Below are 15,008 nucleotides of genomic sequence, written 5' to 3' on the forward strand. Positions count from 1 at the left end.
AACCATCATGAATGATTTATTTATAGTTTCTTTTCTTTCTTTAACCAGGTTGGTGTGGGTGGTACCTTGACCTCCAGCGCTTCCCAGTAGATTTCTGAGGCGGTGACATTGGTGACCTCCCAATACTTCAGAGTAGCATTGGTGGGGTCGGAGGGTTCGACGCATGAACATCTGTGGAAACACATGAACATCTGGGTGACTAAATAATCCCCTCATCTGGCAGAGATTTGCAGTACCTCCAAGAAATGAACGCAGTATTTATTCCCGTTTTCCCCGCTACATTGTAAGTGCCCACGTACGAGTACATGGTGAGTTTGTCCAGGTTGTTGTTCTTGTTGAAGGGATAGTGGTCCCCCAGGTGGATGAGTTTCTCCAAGGCCTCGTAGATGAAGATGATGCAGATGAGCGAGGCGAAGGCTTCCTCTGTGAAACGTGTGATGTAACAAACGAGGGAACTGGCGTCTGTAGCCACCAGCATGATGCAGAGGAAAGCCGTCCACAGACCGATGCAGGTCCTCAGCGACAGATAGGACAAGCCATACTCCCTAAGAGGAGATAGAAGGGGAATAAATCACTGTGAGGCATCAAATCATGTCATATAATGATTGTTTATTGTGTTGGATGACAGGAAGTCACTATCAGAATGAAATGAAATGGTATTTGTCCATATAATCAGAATATTTAATGATCTATAGGAGGCCAGATGTTTGAGAGATAGTTCATCCGCGTCCACAGAACCCAACCCTATCAGTGTAATCATGAAATTATACACTATGTGTAGATTAAATGAACAGGAAGTCGTAGATGATTTATGTGTACAGTCACATGAAAAAAAAAAAAGAACATACTTGCAGAATTTGAATAATATCTTTTCAAACACGAGCACCGGCCCCGTGCTGCCCAGAATGGTGAGCGGCTGCCCGGCGAACAGGGAATAGGCGATTCCAGTCAGCGAGGCTCCGAACAGCGACTCAATTGCACTCTGGGGGAAAAGGGACAGAGAGATTATTGATGGGTGGTTAATTAAAAAAAATCGTTGTCTGGTCTAATGTTTGCAGCAGTGCACGCTGCACAGCCAGTCTAGGCAGAACACTGTGAACATTCAGAGTGAAGGGGAAAAGGATTTACTATGCGTCCTTCTGTTGCCTCGCCCAGTAGTCCTCCGAAGGTGATGACAGGGGACATGCAGGCACAGTAGAGGAAGAGGAAAGAGGCCACACACTGTAAACTGAACGCGTCAGTGTAGTCGGACAGGTAGTGGGGCGCCTTGCGCTTGATGTCTAGGAGGAGGCCGCCAAACCACCTGGAAATATAAAGGCGAAGACGTGTCACTTTCACTTTCAATGAAATAACAGATACCCTAATAGAATATTTTGAAACAGTTATATAAATTCCAACTGCTGAATATCCAAAGGTAAAAAGGAAACACACACACAAATCTTTAGGAGAAGCTGACTAATCTCAATTTCATGCCATGTCAACCCACTTTTTTTAACTTTGAATTTTTCACAAGAACACAGAATGACTGTCTAGCAAGATTCAAGTCAACAACAACACAGCATGTCACTGCTTTGTGAGACCCGAGTGGCAGATAAAGGATGGGCAATCATCAGTGATGTATCACACCCTCTCTCTGGTGAATATGAGTTGTTACCATCAGGACAGAAGTACAGGGTACCACCTTTGCGGACTCACTGTCCCCAGAGATCTTTGACACCTTGTGCTCTGTTAAAGGAGACCTGTTATACTTTTTCTTTCTTTTTTCCTTTCCTTCAGTGTTTAATAAAGATAAACGGTCTTGAACGTTAAAAAGGTCAAACTCCGCACCAGCAGAGGCTCCTTTCTCCCACAGAAAACACTGCTCCTGAAACGCATCGTCAGTAGTCCCGCCTTTAATTCTGTGACTTTGTGACATCACACTACGTCACCATGTCCCACATTTGCATAATTTTTGCCTTGTGGCTAGTTTGGCGTGTAAGAATTGATTTAGCACAGCTGCTCAGGCATGTGTGAGCTGACCAATCATTATCATTATTGAGGGGGGGAGGTCTTAAAGAGACAGGAGCTAAAACTGAGCGTTTCAGACAGATGGGGAATACCGAGCTGCAGCACTGCACAGAGAGAGAGAAAACTGATGTGTTTTTGAGCACTCAAGCATGTAAACCTGTTCTAGTAGTAACCCAACATAACATTATGAACCTCAGAATTGAGCATTATGTGTCTCCTTTAAATAAATCCATGTGTTATGAGGGGTGTGTCACTTGCATTTCGATGCATTTACATTCTTTATTGTTGGTGGTGATTTGAAGTACTTTGTTGTTAAATGTCAACAAACAAAACTAATTCTAACGTTACCGTAACATTATGGCATGACTTCCGTTTGCCTCCATGCTCTGATGAAGGCCGCTAGGCCGATACGTTTGCATGTTGGTTGACCAGAATAAATTGGTGAAATTGAGATTAGTCAACTTTGTCCTGAAGACTTGTGTGTGTGTGCTGACTTTGTACCTTCGGGTATACAACAGTTGGTATACATGATTTTGGTTCAGGACTAAAAAATAAAACATGTGAAGTCGCATCCTCTCAAAGATTAACTAACATAAATTCATTTAAATTTTAACGACTGCAGTCTGAAAAAAATTTTACTAGATTGTTTCTTTTTCTCTAACTTGCCTTCTTCCCAGTTTTTAACTTGTGCGTGTGATAGGCCTCGATGATCGAAAGGTCTAGCTGCAAATAGACATCTCGAGGCAGGATGTTTCTATGGAAACCACTTCATAACTACAACTACAGACCAAGTTTACCCACGGTTAGCCGGTCAGTGTGCATTCTGTAGACAAATTGTCATTTTTCAGTTTACTGGCTTGAATTTAGAAAAGTCTCCGCACACTTTTGAAAACATTCGATTCCATAAAACTCGTCTGCATGCCGGGCATTATTTACCTTTGTCAGTCCTTTCTTTTGGAAACATTTTGGATGATTTTAAGGATCAACTCTAACACTGAAAACATATTTAATTTACCCCATTCAAACTCTTATATGAAATGTACATGCACTGCAGTCTCCTTCTAAGTTCTTCTTTTTTTAAAAACAAAACAAAATGTAGTGTTGTGTTACACTCTGGAGGCTGAGTCCTTCAATTATAAATAAACTCTCTGCAACAAAGTAGTGAGTAGGCTGCATGCTGTACTGACATGATGCATTGTATCCACAGTTCAGTATGAAGCACTGTTCAAAATAATATGTCTTTACCTGCGTGTAAAGACTTAACGCTCTGCTCCTGCTGATCACAATTCACTTTACCTTCCGGTCCGCTGCAGTTCTGGACCCCCGTGCCCATCTTCCTCCTCCTCTTCTTCACCCTCTACTAATCCATTTGGTAAAACGTTACTCTTCTTCCTCCCCTCCTGTTTGACAAAATCCGCAACAGTCAGCTTCTTTTTCCTAGTGCAAATTGAAAACAAGGCAACCGGCTGTCTAAACGCCGACTCACCTGTGAAGGTACATTTTTCGGTGGCTCTATCCGTATGGAGGGGTCCCACTCTCCCGGTGGCAGGACGGTCACTTGATCGAGAAATTCATCGATCCCAGCGATCAGATCGTTGCGGTCTTTAGCTTTATAGGCAACATCATGGAAAACCTGGAGACATAAAATCAAGAAAAGGACTATGAGGGCTGTGCTCCTGACTTTAAGGTGCACTATGCAATCTTTTACAGGCCTCTTGCATGTTTAGAGAAAAACAGGTGTGTATTTTTAGTTTTGGTGGAGTGAGATTAAAATGAGCCAATTCCCTGTCTAAAGGTCCTATAGTTAAAGAATACAGGTAAAATAAAAGTTACATAGTGCCCATTTAAAAGTCCCATATTGTAGAAAGTGAGATGTCCATGTCTTATCTGACTATGAAACAGGTCTCAGTGTTATATAAATACTGTTATGTTATCAAAATGTTCAATCCACTGAGAAAAACACAGCCTGTACTCAAAAACTGTGCCCTTAAATGAGGTGTCAGGACTTTCATAAGGTTGTTATGTAACAACGTGTGTCGCAGTCACGGCCCTCAGGACTTTCACACAGTAGATCAGGATTTGTTTCCTGTGTGGAACAAAGTTACAAACCGTAATGTCCTTCTCTTTTCTGCCATTCTTAAATATCCTGCAATTGTCAAAGGAAACGGAGATACGAAACAATCCCATTGCGACCTTTGGCATACTTATTACTTTGGATATACTCCAGTTAAGGCTGCAACTAATGATCATTATCATCATCGATTGATCTGCTGTTTCCCAGAGCCTAAAGTGACGTCTTCAAATTGCTTCTATTGACCAACCGACAGTCCAAAACCCAAAGACTCTTCATTTACTGTCATAAATGATGAAGAAAAGCAGCCAATCATTACATTTAACAAGCTGGAACCAACAAATAGATGATACTTTTGTTTGAAAAATGTCAGAAACGATTCACCAATCATCAAAAATGGTTGGCGATTGAGTCTCTTCCGATGGACTAATCGACTAATGGTCGCAGCTTTACCCAAACAACAGCGTTTACCACTGACTCACAACTTCCCCCCCATAAAATATGCAGTTTCATCAAGTCAGCTCCTTCCAAAGAGTCTATAACAAAGTTTGGACTGTCAAACCAAGTTTCTCTCTCAGCAATAATTGATGGCAGCCTAAATCGCAGACAAATAGGAGGACATGAGGGCTGACTAATCGCCAAAAACATGTCATAGAAGCTCTGAGCTGTGTTTCATGCTGAGAAATGTTCCATCACTTCAGGAATTTGTTGAGTTCTGCTGGACTGTGAATTTATGCAAAGTGCCTGCAGAGACTCGACATCTGGTTGACATTCAAAACAATTCACCCTCTTTAACGCATTAATGAATAACGTTATTGAATAAATAAACCCTACGGCGTGGTCGTAAGGTGTTCTTTAGTCAATTCTTACCTCATCGGTCATAAGAGTTGCAATGGACCGTCCGATCTCATGATACTGAGGCCCTCTGCCCAAAGGCCCTAAAAGAATGAACAGAAACCTAAAAGCAGAAACAGATATCTTAATGCACAGTCAAATCAAATCTGAATCAGAAATCACTTAGATGCACATTCAAGATTAAAGCAAAAAACAAACAAAAGACTCATATTCCTAATCTACAATAAACAGCACATTATAGGATTATAAGGTTTCAGCACAGACCCACACATAGCCATTGATGCTGTTCTGTAATGTTGTAAAAAGGCTTTAACCTACACTCTTTTAAAATACCAGTAGGTTTGAGAGGAAGATGCCACTGAACAGTTATTCTGTTGGCAGTTTGCATCTAATTCATTTTAATCCGGTTTTAACTTGTATTAAATACAACTGTACCACCAGAGCAGCTGACAACTGCTGCTCTTGGCTACAGTAACCATCCCTGGCTGTAGCTAGCTACCATTAGCAAATTAGCTCACGGCTCACTTAGCCATCGAGCCAGTTGTGCTAGAGTTTACATACATGGAGCATGTAGGCGTGTATAGCTGCAGTATTTTCACATCTTACACTGAAAATTGAGGATTTATTTTGACCAAACCAGAGCTTGAGTTCATTTGAATAATGTGTGTTTTACAATGAGTTGACAAGGAAATTAAACTTAAACTTCAGTAGTTGAGAGAAACTTAAATTCTGAAGGTGTACAGTTGTATTTTTCTGTTTGGTAAGGAAAGTAGGTGCAAGACTGTTTCCTTTCTTGACATGTTGTGAGTTTGTTTTGTTCATTTAATAAAAGCTGAAAGCTAAGAGGGCTTGTGAAATGTCGGGACTGCCACAGGCATATGTCAGCTGAAACTCGCCTCTTGCGGTACAAAGTGTCATTCCAAGACAGGACAGACTGGAGTTAGCAGGTCAGCATGCTAACTTCTTCAGATATCTTTGGGTTGGCATCCGACCCAAGCTGCAGTATAAGATGACGTCTCAACAATCGGCTATCCTTCTCCAGGAAGTTACATTTTGTTGCTTTAATAAGCCAACAGAGTTAGATCTGTTTGAGACCTTGCCAGATTGCATGCAAAAAAGTGTGTTTTGTACATCTAGACATGAAGACTAACAGCCATAGCCTTTGAGAGGAGGGTGGGAATCACAAGAAAGTTCGCCATAGTAGCTCGCTCTCACACCTGCCTGCGTGTACATAAGCTTTATTTGTGGATTTTGGAACCAAAGTGACAGAAACTGCCTTTAATCCCTGCATATTACTGGATATCAGACGGGGTTCAGCAGGATAAATAAGAGATATTTTTAACAGATTTAGCTGAATCAGTATCATCTGCATTAACCTTGTGGCGATGGGGACTTCTGCCAGCCCACTGAGCAGGACCGCCGGCGACAGACGTACGAACGCCACCACCGGCTTGTTCAGAAACTCCAGCTCTCCCACTAAGACGTTACAGGCCTCGGCCCCTTGCGGGATCTTCTTCATGAAATGAAGGTCTATCTGAAAGAGGGCACACAGTACGGTGTTAAGAGTGTCATATAAAGGGCCTTGACACCCGTTTTCCTTTAAGCTTATCTTCTAAGCTGCTTTGACTGAGAGCAAGCTTTGAAAAGAGATCATTCATGTTCAAAAGTGCATTCTATAAATAAGTCATTATTATGTGCGTGTATCCTCGCATTAAACCCTAAATGTAATGGTTTGACTTGATTCTGGTCTAAATATAGTCCAGCTGTCCAGGCTTTGTGTGTAATATTCAAATACACCACAGATGTGTCAGAAATAAATATTACAAAAAATTACAGAAGTATACATGTTAGTTTGACCTGTTGCATAATAATAATTCATTAGGATGAGGTATCTTTCATTTCCCGACAGTATGATGCCTAAAAGCGTATAAAAGCTGACCCTGAATGTGATCCTCTTACAGTAGCTTTATCTGTCATCCGCTCTTCGATGAAGTGCAACTGCATTGTACAGATTTTTTTGGAATATTAAAGGTGTTGATTTTTCAGCGATAATTATGTGGAGTTGACAAGTGTCGCCTGGAGTGTTGTTTGTTCCTTCATACAGTTCATATGGCTCCGAGGAGCATTTTTAATATGCTGATGGATCGTGACTTACATAAACATGAGTATGGCCGATAATGTTGATTATTTTTCTGTGTGTATCAAAGAAATAATAATATGCAGATAATAATCACCTGCTGCAGCCGTGTTATATGAATGTATAAGAAAAAGGGCTGCCGTGTAGATTGGTGTGTGATGTGGTCATTCAACAGTTCTCCATATAAGCGGAGCACAGTTTATAAATGTTTCGGTGAAAAGGACAAAGTACATGAAGCAGTTGAAATGCTGACCTCGACAAGAGGTTAAACGCATATAAATTACGCAGGAGGATTTGGTCTTTGTGTCTGCTGTGTGTGGGTGTCATGAGGTTATCATCAGTGCTGAATGACTTTTATCATACTTACCATGGTTATAATCCTAATCCCTTACTAGATGACCGCCGGAGCAAAGGATGTATTTGGGTTACAGGTCTGTCACTCACTCGCTGTGCTGGTGTGTCACTTGCTCACCGGCTTGTATACATTTTTGTATATAACAGAGAATAAGTGAGTAAGGAGCCATTGTTATAGCCTTTATTTTTCTGTTTTTTTCACCCAGTTTTAGCTGCATTATCACAATGAATGTTGTAAGGTGAAAGTGTTTTTGTGTGTGTGTTTACAATAAATCATTTTATATTCAGTCTATATACACAGATAAGATAAGATCCCTCTACATTAGCTCTCTCAGTGGCTCGTTAACCCCAACCCTAACCCTAGGAGCAAACAACTTGTAATGTGAACATTAAGCTGAGTAATGACATCACACTCACTCTGTGTGTTGTAATCTGAGCTTCTCTGTTCAGGCATATATGAGCTCTACACAAAAGTAACTTGTAAAAATGTCTTGACTTTTTTCAAAGAAAGTGAACTTTTATAGTTTACAGTGTTATGAATTTGTTCTGCAAATGTTGCAATCACAAGATGTCGCTGGATGTCCTTTATCGCACCTTTAAGTAAAGCACAAGTTTTCTAACATTATGCCAATAACTTGAGAAACACGGTACTGTATGTATCGCAGTGCAACTGCACGGTGTGTTGACTATACCTTGCTAAAGTCCACAGAACTGTTATCTCTACTGGCGTCGCCTTTTCCATCTGGACCTGCTAACTGAGATTGGGAGGACGACATCTGATCTGAAAAGTACAGACACGAGAATTATCAGTACAAGTCAGAACTTTTTCAACATTTTAGCAGCTGATGATTTCACCAAATATAATGAGACTGACAAAGTATAAAGAATATCTCTACGAAGGAAAAAAAAAGTGAGGATCACACAGATCACCGGCTTTTACGCTCACGTGATTACTGCCAAGATGCCTGACAGGTGTGTCTTAATTTCTGTGTGCAGTGAACAGCAGGGTCAAAAATTTAATACTAATTATAGTGTTTAATACGCTCACAAAGCATGATGTGGAGCTTATCAGAGACTGTCGCTTGGAAATTAGCTTGAAAATGCCACACCAGTGAAACTTAATTGCTCATGATGGGCCACTAAGATTCTTAGCAAACTAGAAAATGATTTATCAAACAGTTTGGTGAGCTCTGCGTAACTAATTTTGTCATGTTGTTTTGGCAAACCTGAAGCTTATAAAATGTACAGTAGCTGGCAATGAGATTGGCAAGTAATGCTTCCAATTACAAGCCTGTCTTGGACTAAATTTAGCCCAAAATTCAACCAAATAGTTCTTGTACTGTGAAGATCAACAGAAAAACAAATTTGTATATTTATATAACGTACTTTTGAATGTTGTTTTTTCATCTTAGCTCAATGACTTCAATCCAACAAAAGCAACCTATTTTGAGTTGCCAATATCAACACAAATCATGAGAATTCTCCCCTCTGCAATATGTTATTTAAGTATGGTAAAGGGACACGGGCATACTGTATAAACCAGCACCTGTTGGCTTCAGTGAGGCTGTGGCAGGTGGGTGGGCAGATGGTGGGTGGTGGATAGAATCAGGAATCAAGAAAAGATGGGAACATACGCAAGTTAGGACCATATGCTTAAGACACATACACACATATTGCAGATTTACAAAGTATCCACATCTAAACACAACTGACCACAATCCAGTTAAGGAATGGTTCCCAGCCTTTTTGAATTGCACCCCATAAAACAAAGTTATGTCGGCTTGGGACTCAAGATGTCAATATGTTGTAAACACTTCAACCAAAGACTCATTGTTCCTCCTCAGAATGTTTCATTTATATAATTATAGAGGCCAGAAGGAGTCAAACTGTCGCACAATTCATGAGAAAAAAATGCTAATTTCGAGAAAAAAGATAGCAACCTCTTCCACAGTCCCTATACCCGGGTTGGGAACCATTTCAAGAGGGACAATCGAGGGTAGGGTTAGGCTGATGGCAATGGCATCGTCGATTGCTGACAGTCACAAACCACTTAGCCCTCTACCATCGTAACAGCATGATTTAGTCCCCCACCCACCACCACTAGAGAGCACAAAAAGGTCGTTTGTGTGAGTTGCAGAAAGGCACAAGTTGTCGGCCTTTATGACAAAAGGGAGAGAAAATAAGAATAAGCTGTTGTTGCTGGTCACTTCATTATATCTCCGTATCCCGTTTATTTTTTCTTATTAAACTTACTAACCTTTTTAAACAGTTAGGTGACTCCAAGATGCCCAGTTACATTGGTGGCAGCAATGTTTCTTTCCTACAAGCTCCTATTATTGGATTTCTTTCAGTTGTGTCGTTGTTATTTGCGCTATTGTTAACTTCCTTAGTAAAGCCAGCAGGCTGACGTTATTTCAAGCTTCAGAAGCTAAACACAACTAACTTATGAACATGTAATGCATAGCTGAAGACACTTATACACATTCTTATGGATCCCACTGCATTTCTTGAAAGGCTCTCCCAAGCAGGCTCTGATTGTCTTGAACAAAAAGTGAGCTTTATTAACAAAGACAAAATCAAAAAATCAAAATGAAGGCAGTACAAAGGCAAGGGACAAAAATTCAAGGCACGCAACAAAACCAGGCAAAAGAGCATCAAGGAAAAACTAAGAAAACAAAACCAGAACAACCACAGGGAACACAGAGGACATGCAAGCGAAGCGATGACAGGAAATGAAGACAAACCAACTAAGTGTACAGAAAAACACAATACTTAAATATACAGGGACTCATTAACAAATGTAACAGGAAAGAATGTGGGGAAAAGACAATGACAGGAAGTGCAAGGAAAAACATGACACATCAGGAGAGAACCTACAACAGGACATAACTGAACTAAAAACCCAAGACCATGACATCAACAGCCTTGTGGTCCTGGTACTCCACCTATGTACTAAAATACATCCATCATGGAGAAGATCAGTAAAGCGGTACAGTTCAACTGATAGGCGCCTTCTTCCCATCGAAAAAACAGAGAATACAATGGGGCAGAGATTTTTGTGACCCTAGTCGTCTGCTGGAAGACAAAAGGGTGAGAGATCGATGAGGCCCATAGATAAAGAATGAGGTCGAAGAGGTTGGTGTGTTGACCAGGGAAGGTGGGATCGATAATAACGCCACTGTTTCCCCTCATTTCCCCACACCTCTGTGTGCATATGCAAGTCAACCCAATGTTTTTTATTGGTCCAGAATATGCCTCAAATTAGCCAACTTGATTAATGTAATACAGTTTTTTTAATACATTTTTGTCAGCATATTTTTCATAGAATGCTAGCATAATGTGAGTGGTATGTCATTTAATTTAATCCACCCAACTCTAATTGCAGGTGTTCGATTTGTTACCATTCTTGTCCAGGTGGAGCTCCGATGCCCGTCGACCCATGTCGGCAAGTGAGCGTACAATCGGCAGGCGGTTAGCCAGCTTCTTCTGGTTCTGGTGATGATGCTGCTTCAGTAAGGTTTCCCGCACTTTCTTTCTGAGCACATCTCCCAGAGGTGCGTATAACTCCTGGTGGTCCAAGACCATGTCTATGGTAGACACAGTCATGTTATTTTGGATTCATGTTCCCAGTTTCAAAGAGTCTGTTAGTTCATTTTCCTAGATTACAAACAGTGCATCAAACAAATGAAAGGAGAACAAAATCACAGTGTTAAGAAAAGCTCCTCGGTGCATGAAATGACAAGCGAGCCAGGTGCAATTTAAGCGTGTTTATGTGCAAAATGTAAAAGTCAACAAGGCAAAATGTTTCAGCAGTTCAGCAATCTGAAGTTGACAAAAAACTGTAAGTCTCATTTAAGTAATTACCTGCAATCTCTTCAATGCTATTCGCCCTCATGTCGAGCAGCACGGTGCTGTTGATAATGCAGCTCCGCAGCTCAAACAGGCTGTGTAGAGACAGAGTGGCTACATAGGGTTTGCTCCAACGTTCTCCCCCGTCCTCTACATCCTCCTCGAACTTCAGCCACCTGGAACAGAAGTTTCAGTATCAGTCAAGAGAGGCCAGCAGACGGCAAACTGTCCAGCCATCTGCTCTAGCTGCAATAACAACACTCACATTCTGGGTCCATCTCGCCTCACATTTAGCTCTAATATCTCTTACTCTCTTTCTCAGTTTTACTCATTTACTCCCTTTCCTTATTGCCTCTCAACAGGGTATCACTATAAATAAAATATGTCTGATTTGCCATTTTAACAGAAGACCATAATTCATTTGATAAATAAATTCCATGTCTTCATTAACATCGACAATCATCAAAGAAATTCCCCTCGCAATTACACCAGTGAAATGCAATTAATGTAATGGCAACACAAACATTGCACTCACAGCCACATCATTCATCAGTATGAGTGGGATCATGACCACGGCTGTCCATTCAATCAGAGCTTTGAGTAATGACATGCAGGTCATGGCTGTGTGTAGATGCTACGTCAATGTCATGAGGGTCTTACAGTACCTGGCACTTTCCCTCCACTCTGAATCCTCTCCATCCCTCAGACAGATTTCATCCATCTCTGTGAAGAGGTCATGAGGAATGTGCTCCTCATCATCATCCTCAGTGCCGAGCAGGAACTGCACTCTCTGGGAGGGAGTGTCTGGGAACACAAGGAGTGCTTTAGACTGGACCGATCATACGAAGTATAGATAATAGGCAGAAATACTATTCTTGGGTTATAATTAATGCACGTCTATGATTGTGGAGATATACCGTAAAGAGGAGACTCTCTACCCTCCACCAAGGTTGGGGCCCGCTCACTGATCCTCTTCTTGTGTTTGTTGCCATGGTGACGGTGCCTGCGATGGCTGCGGTGCCTGGTGCTGCCCAACGGGACGTGGACCCCGATGTAGAGAGTCCTGTGGCCTGGGGACACATCGCACACTGGTTAGAGGAGGATCAACCTGTGTGTCTGTGTCTGTCTGTGTGTGTGTGTGTGTGTGTGTGTGTGTGTGTGTGTGTGTGTGTGTGTGTGTGTGTGCGTGTGTGTGTGTGTGTGTGTGTCTGTGCGCGCTTTCAGAAGCTTTACAGATAATCATTATGATTTCACTGATCATGGTTTAGCACTATGTCTTTGTGTTACTCCATTAAGCTTTATATTATTTATTATGGGTTTCTGATGCATCCTGAGTGTTTTCACTGGGATGAAGGGCATCGCAGATAAAATGCAATAATGCAGACTGCTGCAAGATAATGCACCATGCCACACTGAGCTTCAAACTATTACCGCCTGTTATAGCTGTTCAGTGAAACATACTCATATATACATATATTACTTTGCCAACACAAAAATAAGGTTATTAAAATACGGTTTTCTCGTAGAGACATTTGGTTCTGTAAAAAGATAAAACAACAAAGGAACTGTTGTAAAAGATAAATATTGGGGTTAAAGGGTTATTTTCTTTCAACACCTCTATTCGATGAAGAATATATTGAGAAGATACTTTGTTTTATTGTCTTGTTCATTTCTAAAAATATCAACTGAAAGAGCAAGAAGCCACAATAATCTATGCTATCACCATCGTGAAAAAGCTCTCGTGTAATTAGTCGACTTCATTGTACAAAAAAACCCTGAAATTTTTTGATCATTTACCAACAAACATTTAATAAGTGAATCAATGTCTGCTCAAATGAGCTCTTGTGAAAAATCATGTCTAAATAGTGTTTATGGTCAGCAGGTGTATATAATTTCAATGTTATATGAAATGTATGAAAAAGTTGCATGGTACTGGCAGTGTTGTTAAAAGTCATCTATATGGGTCAACCTATTATTAGCCTGGCCAATTATCAGATTCAATATTCAGCATTTTTCTGATTATTGAACTTTAAATGCTGATGCAGCCTGCAATCTGCAAAGTAACTAGTTACTAAAGTTATCAAATAAATGTAGTGGAGTAAAAAATTGCCCCCTAAATGTCGCATAGTATAGCATAGTATAGTATAGTATAGTATGGTATAGTATAGCATTGCATGGCATGGCATGGCATGGCATGGCATAACATAGCATAGCATAGCATAGCATAGCATAGCATAGCGTAGCATAGCATAATGTAGCATAGTATAGTATAGTATAGTATAGTATGGCATGGCATAGCATAGTTTAGCCGAGCATAGTATAACATAGCATAGCATAGTATAGTATGGTATAGTATGGTATAGTATGGCACAGCATAGCATAGCATAGCATAGTATAGTATGACATGGCAAGGCATGGCATGGCATAGTATAGTATAGTATAATTTAGCATAGTTTAGCATAGCATAGTATACCATAGCATAGCATAGCATAGCATAGCATGGCATAGGATAGTAAATTATAGCATAGAATAGTATAGCATTGCATAGCATTGCATAGCATAGCATAGCGTAACATAACATAGCATAGCAGAGTATAGTAAAGCATAGTTGTATACTATACAGTAGTACAAAATACTTGAAGGCATATTGCATGATGCAGATAATGCAGATGGCTTTGACAAGCAAAGTGTGAATTTGCAGTTCAAATTCGTGATGTGTAAAATGTAATGTTGTAATTATGTAATGAGGGATTTACATTTCCATCTACTGTATTTGTTTCTAAATCACTGTGCATATTCTCGAGGATGTGTGAATTGGTGTTGCCTGCTTGTTAATTCATGCATACGTTCTTTCTTACAATTTCAATGCACAGCTACAGTCTGTGTATCCGTGTTTGTGTTTGTGCAGGTATGAGACAGTGTGAGCGAGTGAGAGAAAGACAGGGAGAGCATGTCTGTGTTTGCACTCGTAAGTCAGCCCACTCAGCTCACTGCAGTATGACATGAAGACTCAGTCAACCACAAGCTGTACAGTACATACAGTGCTCTCCAGGATGACTGGTACAGCTATGCCAAAACGCTGTGTTTATGCATGGCACAAGTAATTAACTGAAGTATTCTGTATTTGGTAGCCTATTTCAAGTTTAACACCAAACATGCCTTTACCCACGCACAGGACGTAGGCAATATTGTTATTTGATAAGCCAACCTAAATCACAATCTCTTTTACGACGTGGTTTGTGCACGGCCTCAGGCAGGAATTGGGGGATTAAAACTGCCCAGAACAGCGTTGGTACCCATCTCCTGAGCATCAGTGATATGGGTGAAGTGAAGAGTCTGCACAGCTTTTCCTTTGTGTGTCTCCAGATACAGATGGGAAAAGCTGCCGGCCTTTAGTAACCCAAAGTTGTTTGTATCTTTGTTTTGATTGTCTGCGTTTTTCAGTGGTTATGAAATTACCAATACAAACTCTGCTCACCCACAGTTTTTCTACCTCCCACTCTGCTCTCATCTTTTAACTATGAAAAAGCTGTCAAGAGGCAGGCAGCAGTTGCAAGGACGGAGTAGGCGGTCTCAGCCACAGCAGCCTTCAACTGCTCGAAGCCTTTTTGTATTCCAGATGCGTTCATGGTCTGTCCGCGTACCTTCAAGATCTTCTTTCTCAAAGTTAGTTCCCTGTTGGCTTCGCGTTCCTCCTCGGTCCACCACGGCCTCATCATCACTCCTCTGTTGGAC

General features: G+C 40.9%; 1 protein-coding gene across 1 annotated transcript in view; it reads right to left on the bottom strand.

Moving 5' to 3' along the window:
- The window catches only part of slc4a10b (solute carrier family 4 member 10b), a 28,685-nt gene that overhangs the window by 4,935 nt on the left and 8,742 nt on the right, over positions 1–15,008 (bottom strand). Inside the window, exons 3-16 of the mRNA XM_073473604.1 lie at positions 14,918–14,999; positions 12,191–12,343; positions 11,939–12,077; positions 11,289–11,449; positions 10,826–11,011; positions 8,117–8,205; positions 6,310–6,467; positions 4,949–5,036; positions 3,494–3,640; positions 3,304–3,407; positions 1,129–1,303; positions 849–982; positions 300–545; positions 66–171 (exon numbers count right to left, since the gene is read on the bottom strand). Coding sequence (XP_073329705.1) covers positions 66–171; positions 300–545; positions 849–982; positions 1,129–1,303; positions 3,304–3,407; positions 3,494–3,640; positions 4,949–5,036; positions 6,310–6,467; positions 8,117–8,205; positions 10,826–11,011; positions 11,289–11,449; positions 11,939–12,077; positions 12,191–12,343; positions 14,918–14,999 — 1,968 coding nt within the window. The remainder of the gene's footprint in view (positions 1–65; positions 172–299; positions 546–848; positions 983–1,128; positions 1,304–3,303; positions 3,408–3,493; positions 3,641–4,948; positions 5,037–6,309; positions 6,468–8,116; positions 8,206–10,825; positions 11,012–11,288; positions 11,450–11,938; positions 12,078–12,190; positions 12,344–14,917; positions 15,000–15,008) is intronic.

The sequence above is a fragment of the Pagrus major genome, chromosome 9 (assembly GCF_040436345.1).
Source record: "Pagrus major chromosome 9, Pma_NU_1.0".
In the NCBI taxonomy this organism is placed as follows: domain Eukaryota; kingdom Metazoa; phylum Chordata; class Actinopteri; order Spariformes; family Sparidae; genus Pagrus; species Pagrus major.